Source organism: Acanthochromis polyacanthus, chromosome 1 (genome assembly GCF_021347895.1).
Source record: "Acanthochromis polyacanthus isolate Apoly-LR-REF ecotype Palm Island chromosome 1, KAUST_Apoly_ChrSc, whole genome shotgun sequence".
Classification (NCBI taxonomy): domain Eukaryota; kingdom Metazoa; phylum Chordata; class Actinopteri; family Pomacentridae; genus Acanthochromis; species Acanthochromis polyacanthus.
Window position 1 is genome coordinate 47,329,706 of NC_067113.1, and position 20,406 is coordinate 47,350,111.

Below are 20,406 nucleotides of genomic sequence, written 5' to 3' on the forward strand. Positions count from 1 at the left end.
ACCCCCTAATTAACTTATTCAGCTGTCAGGGAATCACCGGACCAGCTCTCCATCCTACGGGTCCGGTCCTACTGCCCCCTGAGATCTTACTCAGAGGGATGCTGCAGAACTGTTAAGCTGGTTGACAAGGAAAATTCGCCTAGCTGTCTCACTGCCTTCATCCGGATGCCTATCCCTACTTCCTCTGATAATTAATTTAACCGAGTAGCCACTTCGGTATAGTTAAATTTAACCACCAGATACACCTGTTAACGGCAGCTTTTCCTCTCATAGATCTGGCACTTAAGTTGCTAGGTTTAATTCAGAGATTATGGACATATAGACAACCTCTAGGATATGTTTATACTGGGCCAACCTGACCCCTATGACTAGGTAACCTTTCAGAACCTTGCTACTATTATGCACGCAGTAATCTGACTTTTTACATCCAGAGCTAGATGTATAAGTATTCATTCAGGGATAAAAATAGCACTTGCAATTTGTTGTCTTTAATTGCAGAATAATGCTTTATTAATATAGTTTTAGCAGGGCAAAAGCATAGCCAATAAATCATCAGACAGTTAATCAAACATCACTATTCTTTCAATTGTTTAACACGACTCATTAGTGGAACTATGCTTTCCTAAAAGAGAAGTAATATTCACCCAGATTACATAATTTGGAGGGAGAGCAGCCACGGTGTGGCCACACCTGGCTGCTCACCTGAGACCCGCCGGGGCCCAGGGGGAAGTGGACGGGGGTCCGGACCAGATTTAGATCTGCATATATCCATTTTTGTTGTTTGGTCCAGTATTCCTCACATGGAAAATAGAGTTCAGTAATGTTCCTTCAGACAGCATTATTTCCAGATCACAGTTCAGTAATCCTCCAACACTGCAGGAAACGCAGTACTTTGGTCCATAATTCCATCAGAACAGTTATTCCTTTGCAGATCATGTTGAATCCCCGTCTGAGTTACGTGGTAAAATCCCCTTAGCTCAGGGCATTTCTACCCTGGTTTGCATCAAGCGACTATCACCCAACGACTCCCAACTTGCGTCTCGATCAGATGTAATTTATAGTTTACTGTATCTTTACCCCCTCCCAACTCACACACTTGCCCCATACACTGACCGCATGATCACCTCCACTTTTAAGGAACTGAAACTGTCTGTTTTGGACTGTCCAGACAGCCCATCTTGCCCCCCCTGATCTCTCCTGTCTGCAACTCAGCACAGGCTCCTGATCAGGAAATGGAAACGCAGATGTCAGCCTCTAACTGTCGCTGGCATCCCATTGTGCAATCTTTTGGACAATGTGTACAGACTTATTAAAAAAAACAATCTATTTTGAGTCTAGTGACCTTTACTGTGAACACTTGACCCTAGTTCACTTAACTCGTGACTTCTCACCTCAATACAAAGTTAAAACCCTCTTATCTTAACAGTAGTCAAATCAAAACTCTTAAAAGCATTCCCATTTCATAAAGCATAAGTTCCTCTTTTTACTCAAATCTATCAAAAACATCAGTTTTCACAGTGAGTCACGCTTCTGACCTCTACACTGTTTCAACATTAAAGAATGTAAGAATAGACACTTGGTTAGTTCACACTCATTCATTAGGTTATGGCATAATCTGATCCTAAATCACAGGTTATAATATCACAATGTTCCCTTATTTAGCTGTTGTTCTGTCAGAGTCTCCCCTTTGTGGCTGATTCTGGGATCTCATATCTCCATGCTTCACAACAATATATATAGTGGACGTAGCATCTGGCTCCAGAATTGAAGCCAACCCGGAAGTGTCAAAAACTTGCAATATCACGCCGTCCGCGAGGGTTGGCTCCAAAAAGCTTTTGCTCCATAGACCCCAATGCATTTTTGGAAAAAATAAAATTTGATAGACTGATTTTCTACGGCTCAGGATTTTTTTCCCATTATTTTTCATGGTCAAAATGAGAGATCAGGTGGCCGATCTTAAAATAAATCAATACTGAATTTTAAATAAATCGTTAACGTTGGCGGAGCCAGGGGGCGTGGCTATACTTGATAGACAGCAACAGAAGCCTCTGCGGTAAAATGTGGGTGGGATAAGAGAGTCCTCAGCCAATCCTGCCCCTAGTTGCTCTACGGTCCAGTCTGTTTGACGCTTTTTACGTCACTGGCTCCAAAAAATCCAAAACGGCGACCAGGAAGTAGCAAAATCCGGGCTTCATTTTCTCGGCGTTGAAACCAATGGGTGACGTCACGGTTAGTTTACGCCTGCGCGAGAATCACCAGTTGATCGGATCACCAGTTAATCTTGAACACCGGTATAAACCACTTTCAGATGTGATTACCACAGTGGGTAATATAAACACATTTCTCCAACAAACAACAAAAATTTGAAGGGACACATAAAGGGCATAACTCACCTTTGGATGCTCTGTTACCGGTCAACGATGAAAATAATCCACAAAAACTGGCCATAATCCAAGAGTAGTCATCCAGACAATACTAGCAAGTATAATATTTTGTCCAAAACATGTCTAGAAATAAGTAAATAATCCACAAATAGCTCGGCTCCGTGCGCGTCCACGCAGCGCATGGTGGTGCTGCACTTTCCATAATTCATTGCATTTTTGTCCATAATTTTATGAAGCATTCATAAATCCACGCGGTCTCGGACTGAAAATGGCGACTGAAGCCTCAGCTTTCGATTCCAACCGCATTTCAACCAATCAAGTGACTCATCGCTGCCTCCGAAGCCTAAACAGCCAACCGTTGCCGAGACTGATGGATCTGGACGTCCCTTATATCATCAGTAAATTCTGAGCAAATCACGTCGGAGGAAATGTTTGACTGACAGGGCATGTAGCCAATGAGCTTGCTGAATAGCCTAGCGGCCTCTTTTAGTGGCCCTGTGTGATTTTTCACACCTCCTGCTCTCCTGCTGCGGGCAGCAGCTGGAGCTTTTCTCTGTCTCCGTCTGTGCCTCTGATTCAGATCAAGATCCACACTCTGAAGCTTATCTGAAGTGATTTTTTGAGTTCTTTGAGTTTTTGGAGTGAAAATAATGTGAAAACGGGTTGATAAACAGACATATACCATTTTTGCCCAGGGTGTACATAGGGTGTCCAAAATTGACATAATTGGGCATATTAGTACAAAAACATGTGTGAAACAGTCATTTCTTGTAGTATTGCTCTGAAATTTTGTCCTGAACTATGTAAGACCCCAGACTGTTGCCTTTTTGTGTTTCAAGCTGTCACAGTGCTGCCACACTAATTTTCAGGTGTTTTATTAGGGAAAACATTTAGGCGTGAATAAAATTCATCCTAATTCAGTGTGTTCCAACATAAATAATTCTGTGCCAGTAGCACCTAGAGTAATTCTGACTCCACTGGGTGAAAATTCAGGTTGTCAGCTTTCAAAGGAGACAGTTCAAGAACAGCATTCAATTTACTTTCTGTACATCTTCAGTAGAAATTTCAGGCGAAAATTGACCGCAGCACATGAATTCTAATTCTGATAGCGAAATCTGTTTGAAAACAAAATGAAATGGCAAATTAGCCGACTTCCCAGCATGCATTTGGAAGTTAAAACTCAATCATTTGTTACTGTAGTTTAAAGAACACATATATGAAGGAAATCTGCTGTGAGTCTTCCAGACACTTATAATTTAATAAAGCAGTTCTTTGTCAAAAATATTCTCAGAGAACTTCAGGGAATGTATGTTTAAGCTGAGCCAGTTTAAACTGATTTGCAGAATTGCCTCTGTCGAATACTGAATTCTGCATTTCTAAAAATTGTATTTGTCCAAGCTACATACTTTTTAGTTACTGTAGTATCTGGACATATTTGATTGTATGTTTTAGTGTATTTTTGTGTTCAGAATTTTAAACATGAAGTAAAAATATGAATGTATTTTGCAATCATTAGTCACTAGTCTGCAGTTTAGAGTCATAGTATCTGCAAGCTTTATATTTATATTTGGCTTTATTTCTGTTGAAGGATGTGTGATTTGTGACTGTTAGAATTAGCAGAGAAGGACATTATTTAATTGGTCAAATGTGCAAAATGGAATAAAAGAAATATAAAACAACATATCTTATAAAATGTTTTATTGAGGTGAGCTTTGCATTCTGTGAACTGCTGTGATTATTTTCAGTGTTTCCTCTGAAGCTAGTACAGAGTGATAATCAGTGGAACTTTTGAGTGACTTTTGTGTCATTTCTCGTGAATATAACTGCTGTGAAATCTCAAATACAACTGCTGCCTGTCCTCAGTCAAAAAAAAAACGATAAAACAACCATTCCCTCATGAGGATTATAATATAAATGTAATGAAGAAACAGCAAAGGAAGAATAAGTTGAGTTAAAAATCGAGAAACAATATTTTTTTGTAAATGATAAAAGACAGACAAAATAGACCATTTGTATAAATAAACAGACAAATAAACAACATATAATTACATGGAAATGCTCAAAAAACAATTGCTGTTATTATTATTATTAAATAATATTTATTATATTAATTAATTATCATTAAATAGACAAATTAAAACAGAATTGCACAAAGATGCTAAAAACACTACTACTACTAATAATGATGATAATGTTAATAATAATAATAATAATAAATATTATCATTATTATTATTTAACATATAATACAATTAAAATGATATAATATAAATAATAATATTATGATACTTTGTTCTTACTCTTAAATAATGACAATAATAATAGAAAATATATAAATAAAGTAAGTGTTATTAATGACAATAATAATAATAATGAAAAAAATAACAAGAACAGCAACAATAATGATAACGATAATACATCTTTTGTTTTATTTATATAATTTGTTATTTATTTACTATCTTATTTACAAACATTTTTAATCTTTTTTATTATTTTTGTACGACTTTTTGTTACGTCATTACGTTCCCTACGTGCTGTTGATGTCGCTATACCCAGAAGTGAGAGCGAGAAGGTGAATGTGAAGGTGTTTTAATGAATTATTTGAGGGTAACGGGGTTAGGAAATAGGATATTGGGTTTTTTTGTTTTGTTTTGTTTTGTTTTGTTTTTTTCTGACCATCTCTTGACTCACACTCCAGTCCAGTAGGTGGCGGTAAATGCATCTAATAGTTGGGTGCCAACCGCCAATAAAAAGAACGAAAGAAAGAAAGACAGAAAGGTTAATGTGAGGTAAACAGGGGAAAATGGCTGTTAGTATTCTGTCCAGAGGTCTCGGTTTGTTTCGGCTCAGCAGGAGAACAACGGCGCTGCTGTCCGGTTCTCGGTGTTTCTCTCAGACCGAATCCGAGCCGCTGACGGTGAGACAACAACAAGACGGAATCAGGTGCAGTAAATACACCGTGGGCTCGGAAACCTTAATTAGAAACTGTCTAATTCTGAATAAAAAAATGATTTTGTCTACGGCGGAGTCTAACAGCAGAACTTCATTACTTCAGTGTATCTGGGAGGGTCTAAAGGTAGATTCGGCATGCATTTTATTAATGTAAAATGCACATTTACATAAAAAGGTGACAAAATGTGGATTTCTTTCACTCGTTAGCTTGAGAGCCAATTGAGAAAAAGTTTTTACATGATTCATCTCTGAGTAAAAACATGCACCAAAACAGCACAGCAAACAATCTGCATGAGGCATACTAGTTATACTGGACTTTAATGTGTAGAAACACAACATGCAAAGATGTAAATAAATATAGTTTTAATTTTGAGGCACTGCACTTGAATATTTCCACATGGTACTACTTTAAATTCTCATTTTATTACATGGTATTAATGTCAAAGTTAAATTTCACATACAAACCAGGGATCATCTGTAAAATATGATGCATTAGCATGAATTAAACTCTTGAACACTATGTGAAACAGTTCAAGTTAGCCCCAGATATAATAGGCGTTCCCTTCAAAATATAAATAATGTGCATTTGTGTCCCCTAATAAATACAAAAATAATATTTTACACTTGGTGCCCAGACTTTGTGTGCTGTTTTACATAAATAAAATACATTTCCATCATAAATCGATGCATAAAAGGCACAAACTGGTGCAGAAAAAAAAATCACCAGAATGCAGGAAATGAAGAGTTTATTGCTTAAAATTTCCTTTTAGGGATGATGCTGTGACTTTAAATGTATTTAAAAAGCGGTGATTTAACTAATATTGCCACAAGATCAACTTTACTGATCCCTCACTGTGGAAATAAACAAAAAATATGGTATATTATCTGTTTTAGTTATATTGTATCATGCATATTTTATGATTTCATTTCTGTGTCTGTTGTTTTTTTGACTGTCAAAGCTCTTTATAAATCTTATTTTTTGAAGTCCTTTAAAAATAAGTTTAATATAATTCCTTCATATCAATAACCAAAAAAGGAGAATTAAACCACTTGTTTTTTTTTTTATGCAGTTTGAATTAAGAGTAAGAAAGTGGATCATGATGGATCCAGAAACAGGTTGAACATGTTTAACATGAATTTAATACTCCTCTGATGAAGGTTGAACAGTGTCATTATTACTCTGCATTGACATTTTATTTCTATCTCCTTCTTTCCTGTGGTTTTACTGATCTGTGTTGCAAATGCTGAGTCACTGTTCTTTACACAGAAATGCTGAAACGTGGTTAATTTTTGGCTGCATGAAACACCATAAAACACTCGAGTAAAAAACAGCTTGATAGAGAATTAATGTAACAAAGTGCAGTGAAGATTGTGCTCAATTTTGCTGGAAAAATCTGCTTTTTTTGTCTTCCAGGAGAATAATATTAAACAACCCCAAGAAGAGAAACGCTCTGTCTCTGTCCATGCTGGAGTCTCTCAGAGAAAACATCCTGACTGATGTCAGCAGTGACGATCTCAGAGTTATTATCATATCAGGTGGGTTTTTATTGAGTGTATGAGTGAAATATTTCGTAGCAAAGGTGCTGGTTTAACTTTGTGGCATCTTTTTTCCAGCCAAAGGTCCGGTGTTTTCCTCCGGACACGACCTGAAGGAGCTGACGTCAGCTCAGGGCCGAGACTATCACACTAAGGTGTTCCATACCTGTGCAGAGGCTAGTTAAGTTTCTGTCTTCATGCAGCATGTTGAGAACTCTGTCAGCCTCCTCTTAGTATTTACTGTGTGAGTCTGGGATTTTAGTTAAGAAGTGCCTAAATAAAGATGGCTTTAAACTGTTCATTTGGTCAGATCAGCAGTCAAAAAGCTAAATATGTTCAGTATAAAATTACATAAAACAGAGAAAAACAACCCGGATCAAAGAAAGGTGTTTCACTGCATTATTGTTTTATAATCTGGAAATTAAAAGGACATTTTCTTCTTATTTTTCCCTTGGAAATTAGCAGTTTCTGGCGTTTTTTTGCTCATGTCACATTTTCAAATTAATGCAAGAAAATGAATATATATTTTTATTTTTCTGGCTAAGCGACTAGCTGTCAGAACAACCACGACTCGAAATAGATAAAATTCAATAATGTCTTCCATGCAGGATTGCACAGTTAGAATGCCATGAATGCTAAAAACGAATAAATCAAAGTTAAATTTCTTAGACTAGTAATATTAGAGAATTCGACAAACAGAATATTGTTCCTTGTATGATTTGTGATGGACGAGGCCTGAAACATTTGCAGCGGTGGATTTGTCATAGTTACAGTGACGCCATGCCGCTATCTCACAGTGATGCAGAAATCCATGGATCCAGACTATAAGCCACATCACTGCCAAAATCTAATCACTTGGTTCTTGTGTCATTTCTGACCTTCTCTGAAAATTTCATCCAAATCTGTTTTTGAGTAATGTTGCTAACAGACGGACAGACAGACATACGCCGATCGTCTCATAACTCTGCATTCCTTGGCTCAGTGACAACTTTTGTCTCTTGTACTTCAGGTGATGACTCTGATACAGGACATACCTGTTCCAGTCATTGCTATGGTCAACGGTGTTGCCACAGCGGCAGGTTGCCAGCTGGTTGCCAGTTGTGATGTTGCCGTGGTGACGGAGAAGTCCACCTTCGCCACTCCGGGTGTCAACGTGGGTTTGTTCTGCTCGACGCCGGCGGTGGCCATCGGCCGGGCAATACCAAGGAAGGTAAGAGCTGAGGACACTCAGATAACCCACGTATATTTAAAAATCACACTCTGCTGACTTTTTTCATAGACTTTATTCCTCAACTGTAAAATATGGTGCCCAGTAATAACCAAATGTAAGGGGTCCTTACACACAATGTTAGGTGACGTTTAAAATTCATTTTGGCTAAGGTATTGTGGAAAAAATGCCACCTAAGAAGCTCTATTCAGTATACACACTGCCCTGCTTCTTTTTACCAGGTTGCCATGGAGATGTTGTTCACGGGGACTCCCATCTCTGCCCATGATGCTTTGCTGCACGGTCTGGTCAGTAAGGTGGTGCCAGAGGAGCGACTGGAAGAGGAAACTTTATCCATCGCAAAGAGAGTTTGTCAGGCCAGTCGACCTGTCGTCGCTCTCGGAAAGGCCACTTTCCAAAGGTGAGAGTTGATATACAAACTCTTTTTCACAGTGGTTCTCAGAAGCACAGCTATAAGTGATCATTCCTTTCAAACATGCATTCTTTTCCTAAATTCGAACAGCATCTGAACTTGTCAACTTCATGTCTGAATGAACTCCATGAACATTTTTGTGTGAAAACTAGTAGATACTAGGAACACAAACTTGGACTGCATGGAGTCACATGAATAGATAAGACACTAGCATTATGCTTTGAGTTGTGTGAAAGCATTTAGGGAACATTTTCACACATTTCTTCACCAATATTCTGCTCAAAAATGATTCTCCTTCACTTTGTACAATTTCACATTTATTGCAAACTTTGATGTGATGAAGACGGTCTGTAACTGGTCGCATTAATGAGACTCCTCAATAATCACTTTATTCCAGGTTTTGACTAATAGGAGCTGAAGTTTAGTTTGTTGCTCCCACTGTTTAGGAATATTTCATCTAAGTTTATCAAATTGTTGCTCCCAGCTGCTAAGAGCTATTTCCTTTAAGTTTATTTAATTGTTGCTCAGAATTTTAGGATCATTTCCTCAAAGTATATTAAATTATGGCTCCCAGCTGTTTGGGACTATTTCCTCTAAGTTTATTAAGTTATTAATCCGAACTATTTATATCTCTAGTTGTATTAAATTGTTGCTCCCAACTGTTTAGGACTATTTCCTCTGAGTTTATTAAAGACCCACCTCCTACATCTGAATGACAGAAGGCCGTCACTTTAGCAGGTTAATGAAGCAGAAATACTGCATATCCCATATCTGAGTAGGGCTTTACTGTTGGCCATATCACTGTCCAATTGGGAAGGGTAATGGCTAAATCCAAACTATAAGAAATACTAAACATTTACCGTCATTATCAGGATTCTTCATGTGAAAACATTTGAAAAATTGTAATTTACACATTTACGTTTTCCTCCATGTGTTGTTTTCTCCCCTATCTCTAAAGACAAATGGCTCAGGGTCGGGATGCAGCGTACGCCACCGCCTCCAAGGTGATGGTCGACAACCTGGCTCTGACTGACGGCCAGGAGGGCATCCGGGCCTTCATCGAGAAACGCAAACCAATGTGGAGCCACAAAGTAGAAAAAGCCCACGACTGATGGACTTTATTTATTCAACCTGCAATAATCTAGCAATGATCCTGATTTTTAGTCGCTGCTGTGGAGAAATCAGCACCAAAGCCCCAGTCTATGATTGGGCTAGCTGCTTGTAAAAATGTACATTTGTAATTTTTAAAATAACGAGAATGGAAATATGAACTGTTGACTTCAACTTCCATGAGGATTTGCCCTTTTTTGTTCCTTTTAAGTAGCTGAGCCGTTATGTGCCTTAAAAGCTGCAGTTTGATAACAAAAAGAAAAAACTCCAGACAGTGGATGAAAGACAGTAATAGACTCATGATGCTAAAGAATGCTGCTATTTGTCTAATCTTACATGCATTAGTTAGTTACAGATTGCGTGACTGAAAAGTTCTGTTTATTTTCTGCTTTGATTCTTGCATAAAAAATATGCATATAAACTTGATAGATTTAAAGTCCGGTTTCTGCATTCTGTGTCAATTTTAAACTAAAAAGGGATTCGGCGCAGATACTATTTTAAAATGATGAAAACTGATGTCCTTAACATAAAGCCATGATATCATGTTTTCTACAAGTTGCCAGTATTGCAAAGAACCATAAAGATCAAATAAAAACTGGATAACAAAATCTGGTGTATGAAAAAATGGTTTGTTTATTTCTCTTTTTTTTTTTTTTTTTTTACTATTTTGAATTTGCAAATTGAATAGGACATTAGCATTCTTGTTTGGATTAGGGGGTGATGTAAAATTAAACGTGAAGAATTCAAAAATTTTTAATTTTTAAGATTTTATATGTTTTCAGACGTGGGAGTTCTTGTATTTTCACCCTCAAATGAGCCATTTTAAAGAACCACTGTGTCCAGAAACATGTCCCACAGCCATGAAATTTAGTAAACCCAGAGAAAGAGTTTCCAGGTGATTGAATGATTGATTGGCTCAACTAGAGGCCAAAGTATTAATTATTGGGCCTTGAATGTGGAATAAAAAGTGCCAAATTCTCAAGTGAAAGATGTGTTTGGGCCGCAGGAAGTTCTTGTATGTGTGTAAAAATGGATGTTTCCATATTTCCAACTAAAAATACAGTTGAGAGTTGACATTTCACCAACGTGTATGGCCTCTAACATCAGTAGAATATGATGTGGGGTAAGTATGACAAGACGCCAGTCTTTTTTTTTTATCCATTTGACAAGATGACCATGAAAAGTGGTGTTCGCAGAAGTCTATATGTTGTCACTAAACACTACAAGGACAAACATATTTGAACACCCATCTGAAGGAATCAGGTGAGACTAAGAGAAAAAGGATTGTTGCTGCTCAGAAAACGGGAGAAATTTCTGAAAGCGTTTCCAAGTGAGAAGTATAATCAAAAAGTTTATAGAGAGCCACAGAGTACAGAACAAGATTGGCAGAAGTGAAACATTTCAAAGACTGGAAAGAAAATTAGTGCAAGATATGTCTAAAAACCTGACAACAGAATGTGAATTTAAATCTCAAAGAAGACAGTGGTGCTTTCAAAATTCCCTGCTCTGTTAACCTGCACCTGGGAAATACTGTTGCAGTGCTGCAAGCCGTCTGTTGTTTTAAGTTTCGTGCTATGGTGTTAAAATTCCCCTTCATTAGAAACAGTCCAATCCATCGGTGTCCATGTACTTTTGAACCACAAGTTGCTTTTATGTTGTCAATGTCACACTATAACTGTAATATTTAAAATGTCACAGTTGAGTATTTCGTCCAAAATGTGACAAAAAATGTCATAGTTTAGTATATCGTCCGAAAATGGAAAAAAAACAACATAGTTTAGTATGTGCGTCCGAAAATGGACAAAAACGTCATGGTTTAGTATGTCGTCTGAAAATTGTCAAAAAACATCATAGCTTAGTATGTCGTCAAAAATGGACAAAAAAACGTCACAGTTTAGTATGTCGTCAAAATGGACAAAAATGGCATTCTGTGTCTGAAAATGAACAAAAACGTCATAGTTTAGTATGTCGTCCGAAAATGAACAAAAACGTCATAGTTTAGTATGTCGTCTGAAAATGGACAAAAACGTCATAGTTTAGTATGTCGTCAAAATGGACAAAAATGGCATTCTGTGTCTGAAAATGAACAAAAACGTCAGTTTAGTATGTCGTCCGAAAATGAACAAAAACGTCATAGTTTAGTATGTCGTCTGAAAATGGACAAAAACGTCATAGTTTAGTATGTCGTCAAAATGGACAAAAATGGCATTCTGTGTCTGAAAATTAACAAAAACGTCATAGTTTAGTATGTCGTCCAAAAATGGACAAGAAATGTCATAGCTTGGTATGTCATCCGAAAATGGACAAAAAACGTCATAGTTTAGTATGTCGTCCGAAAATGGACAAAAATGTCACAGTTTAGTATGTCTACCGAAAATGGACAAAAACGTCATACTTTAGTATGTAGTCAAAATGGACAAAAATGGCATTCTGTGTCTGAAAATGAACAAAAACATCATAGTTTAGTATGTCGTCAAAAATGGACAAAATGTCAGAGTTTAATATGTCGTCTGAAAATGGACAAAAACGTCATAGTTTAGTATGTCGTCAAAATGGACAAAAATGGCATTCTGTGTCTGAAAATGAACAAAAACGTCATAGTTTAGTATGTCGTCTGAAAATGGACAAAAACGTCATAGTTTAGTATGTCGTCCGAAAATGGACAAAAAACGTCATAGTTTAGTATGTCATCCAAAAATGGACAAGAAATGTCATAGTTTAGTATGTCGTCCAAAAATGGACAAGAAATGTCATAGCTTGGTATGTCGTCCGAAAATGGACAAAAACGTCATAGTTTAGTATGTCGTCCGAAAATGGACAAAAAGTCATAGTTTAGTAAGTTGTCCAAAAATGGACAAAAAAACGTCATAGTTTAGCATGTCGACGAAAAATGTCGTAGTTTAGTATGTCGTCAAAAATGGACAAAAAATGGCATTCAGTGTCTGAAAATGAACAAAAATGTCATTGTTCTGTATGAAGTCTGAAAATGGACAAAAACGTCATAGTTTAGTATGTCGTCCGTCGTTCAAAAATCGACAAAAAACGTCATCGTTTAGTATGTCATTCGAAAATGGACAAAAAAAAGTCATCGTTTAGTATGTCATCCGAAAATGGACAAAAAACGTCATAATTTAGTATGTAGTCAAAAATGGATATAAACGTCATTGTTTAGGATGTCATCCGAAAATGGATTAAAAAAACGTCATACTTCAATATGTCGTCCGAAAAATAACAACAAATGTCATAGTTTAGTATGTCGTCCGAAAAATAACAACAAATGTCATAGTTTAGTATGTCATCCGAAAATGGACAAAAAACGTCATAGTTTAGTCTGTCATCCGAAAATAGACAAAAAGTCATAGTTTAGTAAGTTGTCCAAAAATGGACAAAAAAACGTCATAGTTTAGTATGTCGTCTGAAAATGGACAAAAAAAGTCATAGTTTAGTATGTCATCCGAAAATGGACAAAAAGTCATAGTTTAGTAAGTTGTCCAAAAATGGACAAAAAAACGTCATAGTTCAGCATGTCGACGAAAAATGTCGTAGTTTAGTATGTCGTCAAAAATGGACAAAAATGGCATTCAGTGTCTGATAATGAACAAAAACGTCATTGTTCTGTATGAAGTCTGAAAATGGACAAAAACGTCATAGTTTAGTATGTCGTCCGAAAAGTGATAGTTTAGTATGTCGTCCAAAAATGGACAAGAAATGTCATAGCTTGGTATGTCGTCCGAAAATGGATAAAAACGCCAGAGTTTAGTATGTCGTCCGAAAATGGACAAAAAATGTCATAGTTTAGTATGTCGTCAAAAATAGTTTAGTATGTCATCCGAAAATGGACAAAAACCGTCATAGTTTAGTCTGTCATCCGAAAATAGACAAAAAGTCATAGTTTAGTAAGTTGTCCAAAAATGGACAAAAAACCGTCATAGTTTAGTATGTCGTCTGAAAATGGACAAAAAAACGTCATAGTTTAGTATGTCATCCGAAAATGGACAAAAAGTCATAGTTTAGTATGTTGTCAAAAATGGACAAAAAACGTCATAGTTTAGTATGTCATCCGAAAATGGACAAAAAGTCATAGTTTAGTAAGTTGTCCAAAAATGGACAAAAAAACGTCATAGTTTAGTATGTCGTCCAAAAATGGACAAGAAATGTCATAGCTTGGTATGTCGTCCGAAAATGGATAAAAACGCCAGAGTTTAGTATGTCGTCCAAAAATTGAAAAAAATGTCATAGTTTAGTATGTCGTCCGAAAATGAACAAAAACGTCATAGTTTAGTATGTCGTCTGAAAATGGACAAAAACGTCATAGTGCAGTATGTCGTCCGAAAATGGACAAAAAACGTCATAGTTTAGTATGTCGTCCGAAAATGGACAAAAAACGTCATAGTTTAGTATGTCGACGAAAAATGTCGTAGTTTAGTATGTCGTCAAAAATGGACAAAAAACGGCATTCAGTGTCTGAAAATGAACAAAAACGTCATTATTCTGTATGAAGTCTGAAAATGGACAAAAAACGTCATAGTTTAGTATGTCGTCCAAAAATGGACAAGAAATGTCATAGTTTAGTATGTCGTCCAAAAATGGACAAGAAATGTCATAGCTTGGTATGTCATCCGAAAATGGATAAAAAACGTCATAGTTTAGTATGTCGTCCGAAAATGAACAAAAATGTCAGAGTTTATTATGTCGTCTGAAAATGGACAAAAACGTCATAGTTTAGTATGTTATCAAAATGGACAAAAATGGCATTCTGTGTCTGAAAATGAACAAAAACGTCATAGTTTAGTATGTCGTCCGAAAATGAACAAAAACGTCATAGTTTAGTATGTCGTCTGAAAATGGACAAAAACGTTATAGTTTAGTATGTCGTCTGAAAATGGACAAGAAATGTCATAGTTTAGTATGTCGTCTGAAAACGGACAAAAAATGTCACAGTTTAGTATTTCGTCCGAAAATGGACAAAAACATCATAGTTTAGTATGTCGTCCAAAAATGGACAAAAAATGGCATTCAGTGTCTGAAAATGAACAAAAACGTCATTGTTCTGTATGAAGTCTGAAAATGGACAAAAACGTCATAGTTTAGTATGTCGTCCGAAAAGTGATAGTTTAGTATGTCGTCCGAAAATGGACAAAAAACGTCATAGTTTAGTATGTCGACGAAAAATGTCGTAGTTTAGTATGTCGTCAAAAATGGACAAAAAACGGCATTCAGTGTCTGAAAATGAACAAAAACGTCATTATTCTGTATGAAGTCTGAAAATGGACAAAAACGTCATAGTTTAGTATGTCGTCCGAAAATGGACAAAAAACGTCATAGTTTAGTATGTCGTCCAAAAATGGACAAGAAATGTCATAGTTTAGTATGTCGTCCAAAAATGGACAAGAAATGTCATAGCTTGGTATGTCATCCGAAAATGGATAAAAAACGTCATAGTTTAGTATGTCGTCCGAAAATGAACAAAAATGTCACAGTTTAGTATGTCTACCGAAAATGGACAAAAACGTCATAGTTTAGTATGTAGTCAAAATGGACAAAAATGGCATTCTGTGTCTGAAAATGAACAAAAACATCATAGTTTAGTATGTCGTCAAAAATGAACAAAAATGTCAGAGTTTATTATGTCGTCTGAAAATGGACAAAAACGTCATAGTTTAGTATGTCGTCAAAATGGACAAAAATGGCATTCTGTGTCTGAAAATGAACAAAAACGTCATATTTTAGTATGTCGTCTGAAAATGGACAAAAACGTTACAGTTTAGTATGTCGTCTGAAAATGGACAAAAAATGTCATAGTTTGGTATGTCGTCTGAAAACGGACAAAAAATGTCATAGTTTAGTATTTCGTCCGAAAATGGACAAAAACATCATAGTTTAGTATGTCGTCCAAAAATGGACAAAAAACATTATAGTTTAGTATGTCGTCCGAAAATGAACAATAACATCATAGTTCAGCATGCTGTCTAAAAATGGACATAAGCACCATAGTTTAATATGTCCTCCGAAAATGGACAAAAAACGTCAGAGTTTAGTATGTCTACCGAAAATGGACAAAAAAGTCATAGTGTAGTATGTCGACAAAAATGGACAAAAAACGGCATTCAGTGTCCGAAAATTAACAAAAACGTCATAGTTCAGTATGAAGTCTGAAAATGGACAAAAACGTCATAGTTTAGTATGTCATCCAAAAATGGACAAAAACGTCATAGTTTAGTATGTTGTCAAAAATAGTTTAGTATGTCGTCCGAAAATGGACAAAAAATGTCATAGTTTAGTATGTCGTCCATAAATGGACAAGAAATGTCATAGCTTGGTATGTCGTCCGAAAATGGATAAAAAACGTCAAAGCTTAGTATTTCTTTCGAAAATGGACAAAAATGTCATAGTTTAGTATGTTGTCAAAAATGGACAAAAACGTCATTGTTTAGTATGTCGTCTGAAAATGGACAAAAAAACGTCATAGTTTAGTATGTCGTCCGAAAATGGACAAAAATGTCATAGTTTAGTATTTCGTCCGAAAATGGACAAAAACGTCAGAGTTCAGTATGTCGTCTGAAAATGGACAAAAAATGTCATAGTTTGGTATGTCGTCTGAAAACGGACAAAAAATGTCATAGTTTGGTATGTCTACCAAAAATGGACAAAAAATGTCATAGTTTAGTATGTCGTCAAAAATGGACAAAAAACGGCATTCGGTGTCCGAAAATTAACACAAACGTCATAGTTCAGTATGAAGTCTGAAAGTGGACAAAAATGTCATAGTTTAGTATGTCGTCCGAAAATGGACAAAAATGTCATAGCATAGTATGTCGTCCGAAAATGGACAAAAAATATCATAGTTTAGTATGTCATCAAAAATGGACAAAAAACGGCATTCAGTGTCCGAAAATTAACAAAAATGTCATAGTTCAGTATGAAGTCTGAAAAAGGACAAAAAACGTCATAGTTTAGTATGTCGTCCGAAAATGGACAAAAATGTCATGTTTAGTATGTCGTCAAAAATAGTTTAGTATGTCGTCCGAAAATGGACAAAAAACGTCATAGTTTAGTCTGTCGTCTGAAAATGGACAAAAAAAGTCATAGTTTAGTATGTCATCCAAAAATGGACAAAAAGTCATAGTTTAGTAAGTTGTCCAAAAATGGACAAAAAAACGTCATAGTTTAGTATGTCGTCTGAAAATGGACAAAAAAACGTCATAGTTTAGTATGTCATCCGAAAATGGACAAAAAGTCAGAGTTTAGTAAGTTGTCCAAAAATGGACAAAAAATCGTCATAGTTTAGCATGTCGACGAAAAATGTCGTAGTTTAGTATGTCGTCAAAAATGGACAAAAAATGGCATTCAGTGTCTGAAAATGAACAAAAACGTCATTGTTCTGTATGAAGTCTGAAAATGGACAAAAACGTCATAGTTTAGTATGTCGTCCGAAAATGGGCAAGAAACGTCATAGTTTAGTATGTCGTCAAAAATAGTTTAGTATGTCGTCCAAAAATGGACAAAAATGTCATAGTTTAGTATGTTGTCCAAAAACGGACAAGAAACGTCATAGTTCCGTATGTCGTCTGAAAATGGACAAAAAATGTCATAGTTTAGTATGACGTCAAAAATGGAATTAATCCACGGTACCCGTATAGCTCAATGAGTTCAGCCGGTGAACCACATATAAGAGCTGGTCTCCGATGCAGCGGCCTGGGTTCGATTCCCACCTGCGGCCCTTTCCTGCATGACTTTTCCCCCGATTCCTGTCAAATAAAGCTAATAAAGGCCCAAAAACAAAATGTTAAAAAAAACATCAAAGTTTAGTATGTCATCCGAAAATGGACAAAAAATGTCATAGTTTAGTATGTCATCAAAAATGGACACAATAAAGGGTGCCATATAGCTCAATGAGTTCAGCTGGTGAACCACATATAGGAGCTGGTCTCCGATGCAGCAGCCTGGGTTCGATTCCCACTTGTGGCCCTTTCCTGCATGACTTTTCCCCCGCTTCCTGTATAATAAAGGCCCAAAAACAAAATGTTAAAAAAAGTGTACAAAAAACATCACAGTTTAGTATGTCATCCGAAAATGGACAAAATGTCATAGTTTCATAAGTTGTCCGAAAATGGACAAAAACGTCACAGTTTAGTATGTTGTCCAAAAACAAACAAAAACCAGGGTACCTGTATAGCTCAATGGGTAAAGCAGGTGAACCATATATCGGAGCTGATCTACGATGCAGTGGCCCTGGTTCGATTCCCACTCGCGGCCCTCTGCTGCATGTCTTCTATCCCATTTCCTGTCACTCTCTCACGTCGCCTGTCAAATAAAGGCCCAATAACATACTACTAATAAAAGTGTGCAAAACATTGTAGTTTAGTATGTCATCCGAAAATGGACAAAAAACATCATCGAATAGTATGTTGACAAAAAACGGCATTCAGTGTCTGAAAATGAACAAAAATGTCATAGTTCAGTATGATGTCCGAAAATGGACAAAAACATTATAGTTTAGTATGTCGTCTGAAAATGGACAAAAAATGTCATAGTTTGGTATGTCGTCTGAAAACGGACAAAAAATGTCATAGTTTAGTAATTCATCCGAAAATGGACAAAAACATCATAGTTTAGTATGTCATCCAAAAATGGACAAAAAACATTATAGTTTAGTATGTCGTCCGAAAATGAACAAAAACATCATAGTTCAGCATGCTGTCTAAAAATGGACATAAGCACCATAGTTTAATATGTCCTCCGAAAATGGACAAAAAAGGTCAGAGTTTAGTATGTCATCCGAAAATGGATAAAAAATGTCATAGTGTAGTATGTCGTCCGAAAATGGACAAAAAATGTCATAGTTTAGTATGTCTACCGAAAATGGACAAAAAAGTCATAGTGTAGTATGTCGACAAAAATGGACAAAAAACGGCATTCAGTGTCCGAAAATTAACAAAAACGTCATTGTTCAGTATGAAGTCTGAAAATGGACAAAAACGTCATAGTTTAGAATTTCATCCAAAAATGGACAAAAACGTCATGTTTAGTATGTCGTCCAAAAATGGACAAGAAATGTCATAGCTTGGTATGTCGTCCGAAAATGGATAAAAAACGTCAAAGCTTAGTATTTCTTTCGAAAATGGACAAAAATGTCATAGTTTAGTATGTTGTCAAAAATGGACAAAAAACGTCATTGTTTAGTATGTCGTCTGAAAATGGACAAAAAACGTCATAGTTTAGTATGTCGTCCGAAAATGGACAAAAATGTCATAGTTTAGTATTTCGTCCGAAAATGGACAAAAAACGTCATAGTTCAGTATGTCGTCTGAAAATGGACAAAAAATATCATAGTTTAGTATGTCATCAAAAATGGACAAAAAACGGCATTCAGTGTCCGCAAATTAACAAAAACGTCATTGTTCAGTATGAAGTCTTAAAATGGACAAAAAACGTCATAGTTTAGTATGTCGTCCGAAAATGGACAAAAACGTCATGTTTAGTATGTCGTCAAAAATAGTTTAGTATGTCGTCCGAAAATGGACAAAAACGTCATAGTTTAGTATGTCGTCAAAAATGGACAAGAAACGTCATAGCATAGTATGTCGTCCAAAAATGGACAAAAAATGTCATAGCTTAGTATGTCGTCAAAAATGGACTTAATCCAGGGTGCCCGTATAGCTCAATGGGTGAAGCCGGTGAACCACATGTAGGAGCTGGTCTTCGACGCAGCGGCCTGGGTTGGATTCCCACTCGCTGCCCTTTCCTGCATGACTTCTCCCCCGTTTCCTGTCACTCTCTCATGCAGCCTGTCAAATAATGCTGAAGAAGGCCCAAACACAAAATATTTTAAAAAGTGTACAAAAAACATCATAGTTGAGTATGTCATTCGAAAATGGACAAAAAACGTCATCGTTTAGTATGTCATTCGAAAATGGACAAAAAAACGTCATCGTTTAGTATGTCATCCGAAAATGGACAAAAAACGTCATAATTTAGTATGTAGTCAAAAATGGATATAAACGTCATTCCGAAAATGGATTAAAAAACGTCATACTTTAATATGTCGTCCGAAAAATAACAACAAATGTCATAGTTTAGTATGTCGTCCGAAAATGGACAAAAACGTCATAGTTTAGTATGTCGTCCGAAAATGGACAAAACGTTATAGCTTAGTATGTCGTCCGAAAATGGACAAAAACGTCATAGTTTAGTATGTCGTCCGAAAATGGACAAAACGTTATAGCTTAGTATGTCGTCTGAAAATGGACAAAAACGTCATAGTTTAGTATGTCGTCCGAAAATGGACAAAACGTCATAGTTTAGTATGCCGTCCGAAAATGGACAAAAACATCATAGTTTAGTATGTCCTCCGAAAATGAACAAAAACATCATAGTTTAGTATGTCGTCCGAAAATGATCAAAAAACGTTGTAGTTTAGTATGTCGTATAGTTTAGTATGTCGTCAAAAATGGACAAAAACATCATGGTTTAGTATGTCGTCCGAAAATGGTCAAAAAAAGTTATAGTTTAGTATGTCGTCCGAAAATGGACAAAAACGTCATAGTTTAGTGTGTCGTCCGAAAATGGACAAAAAACACCACAGTTTACTATGTAGTCAAAATGGACAAAAATGGCATTCTGTGTCTGAAAATGGACAAAACCATCATAGTTTAGTATGTCGTCAAAAATGGACAAAAACGTCATAGTTTAGTATGTCGTCCGAAAATGGACAAAAATGTCATAGTTTAGTATGTCATCCGAAAATGGACAAAATCGTCATGGTTTAGGATGTTGTCCGAAAAT

General features: G+C 36.2%; 1 protein-coding gene across 1 annotated transcript; it reads left to right on the forward strand.

Annotated features, from left to right (window-relative positions):
* Window positions 1–5,113: 5,113 nt before the first annotated feature.
* echdc3 (enoyl CoA hydratase domain containing 3) lies at window positions 5,114–10,229 on the forward strand. Its single transcript, XM_022222954.2, has 6 exons — window positions 5,114–5,326; window positions 6,750–6,871; window positions 6,950–7,047; window positions 7,881–8,081; window positions 8,321–8,499; window positions 9,470–10,229. Exons 1-6 carry the CDS (start codon window positions 5,187–5,189, stop codon window positions 9,621–9,623), a joined length of 894 nt encoding a protein of 297 aa, XP_022078646.1. The 5' UTR covers window positions 5,114–5,186; the 3' UTR covers window positions 9,624–10,229.
* Window positions 10,230–20,406: the final 10,177 nt, after the last annotated feature.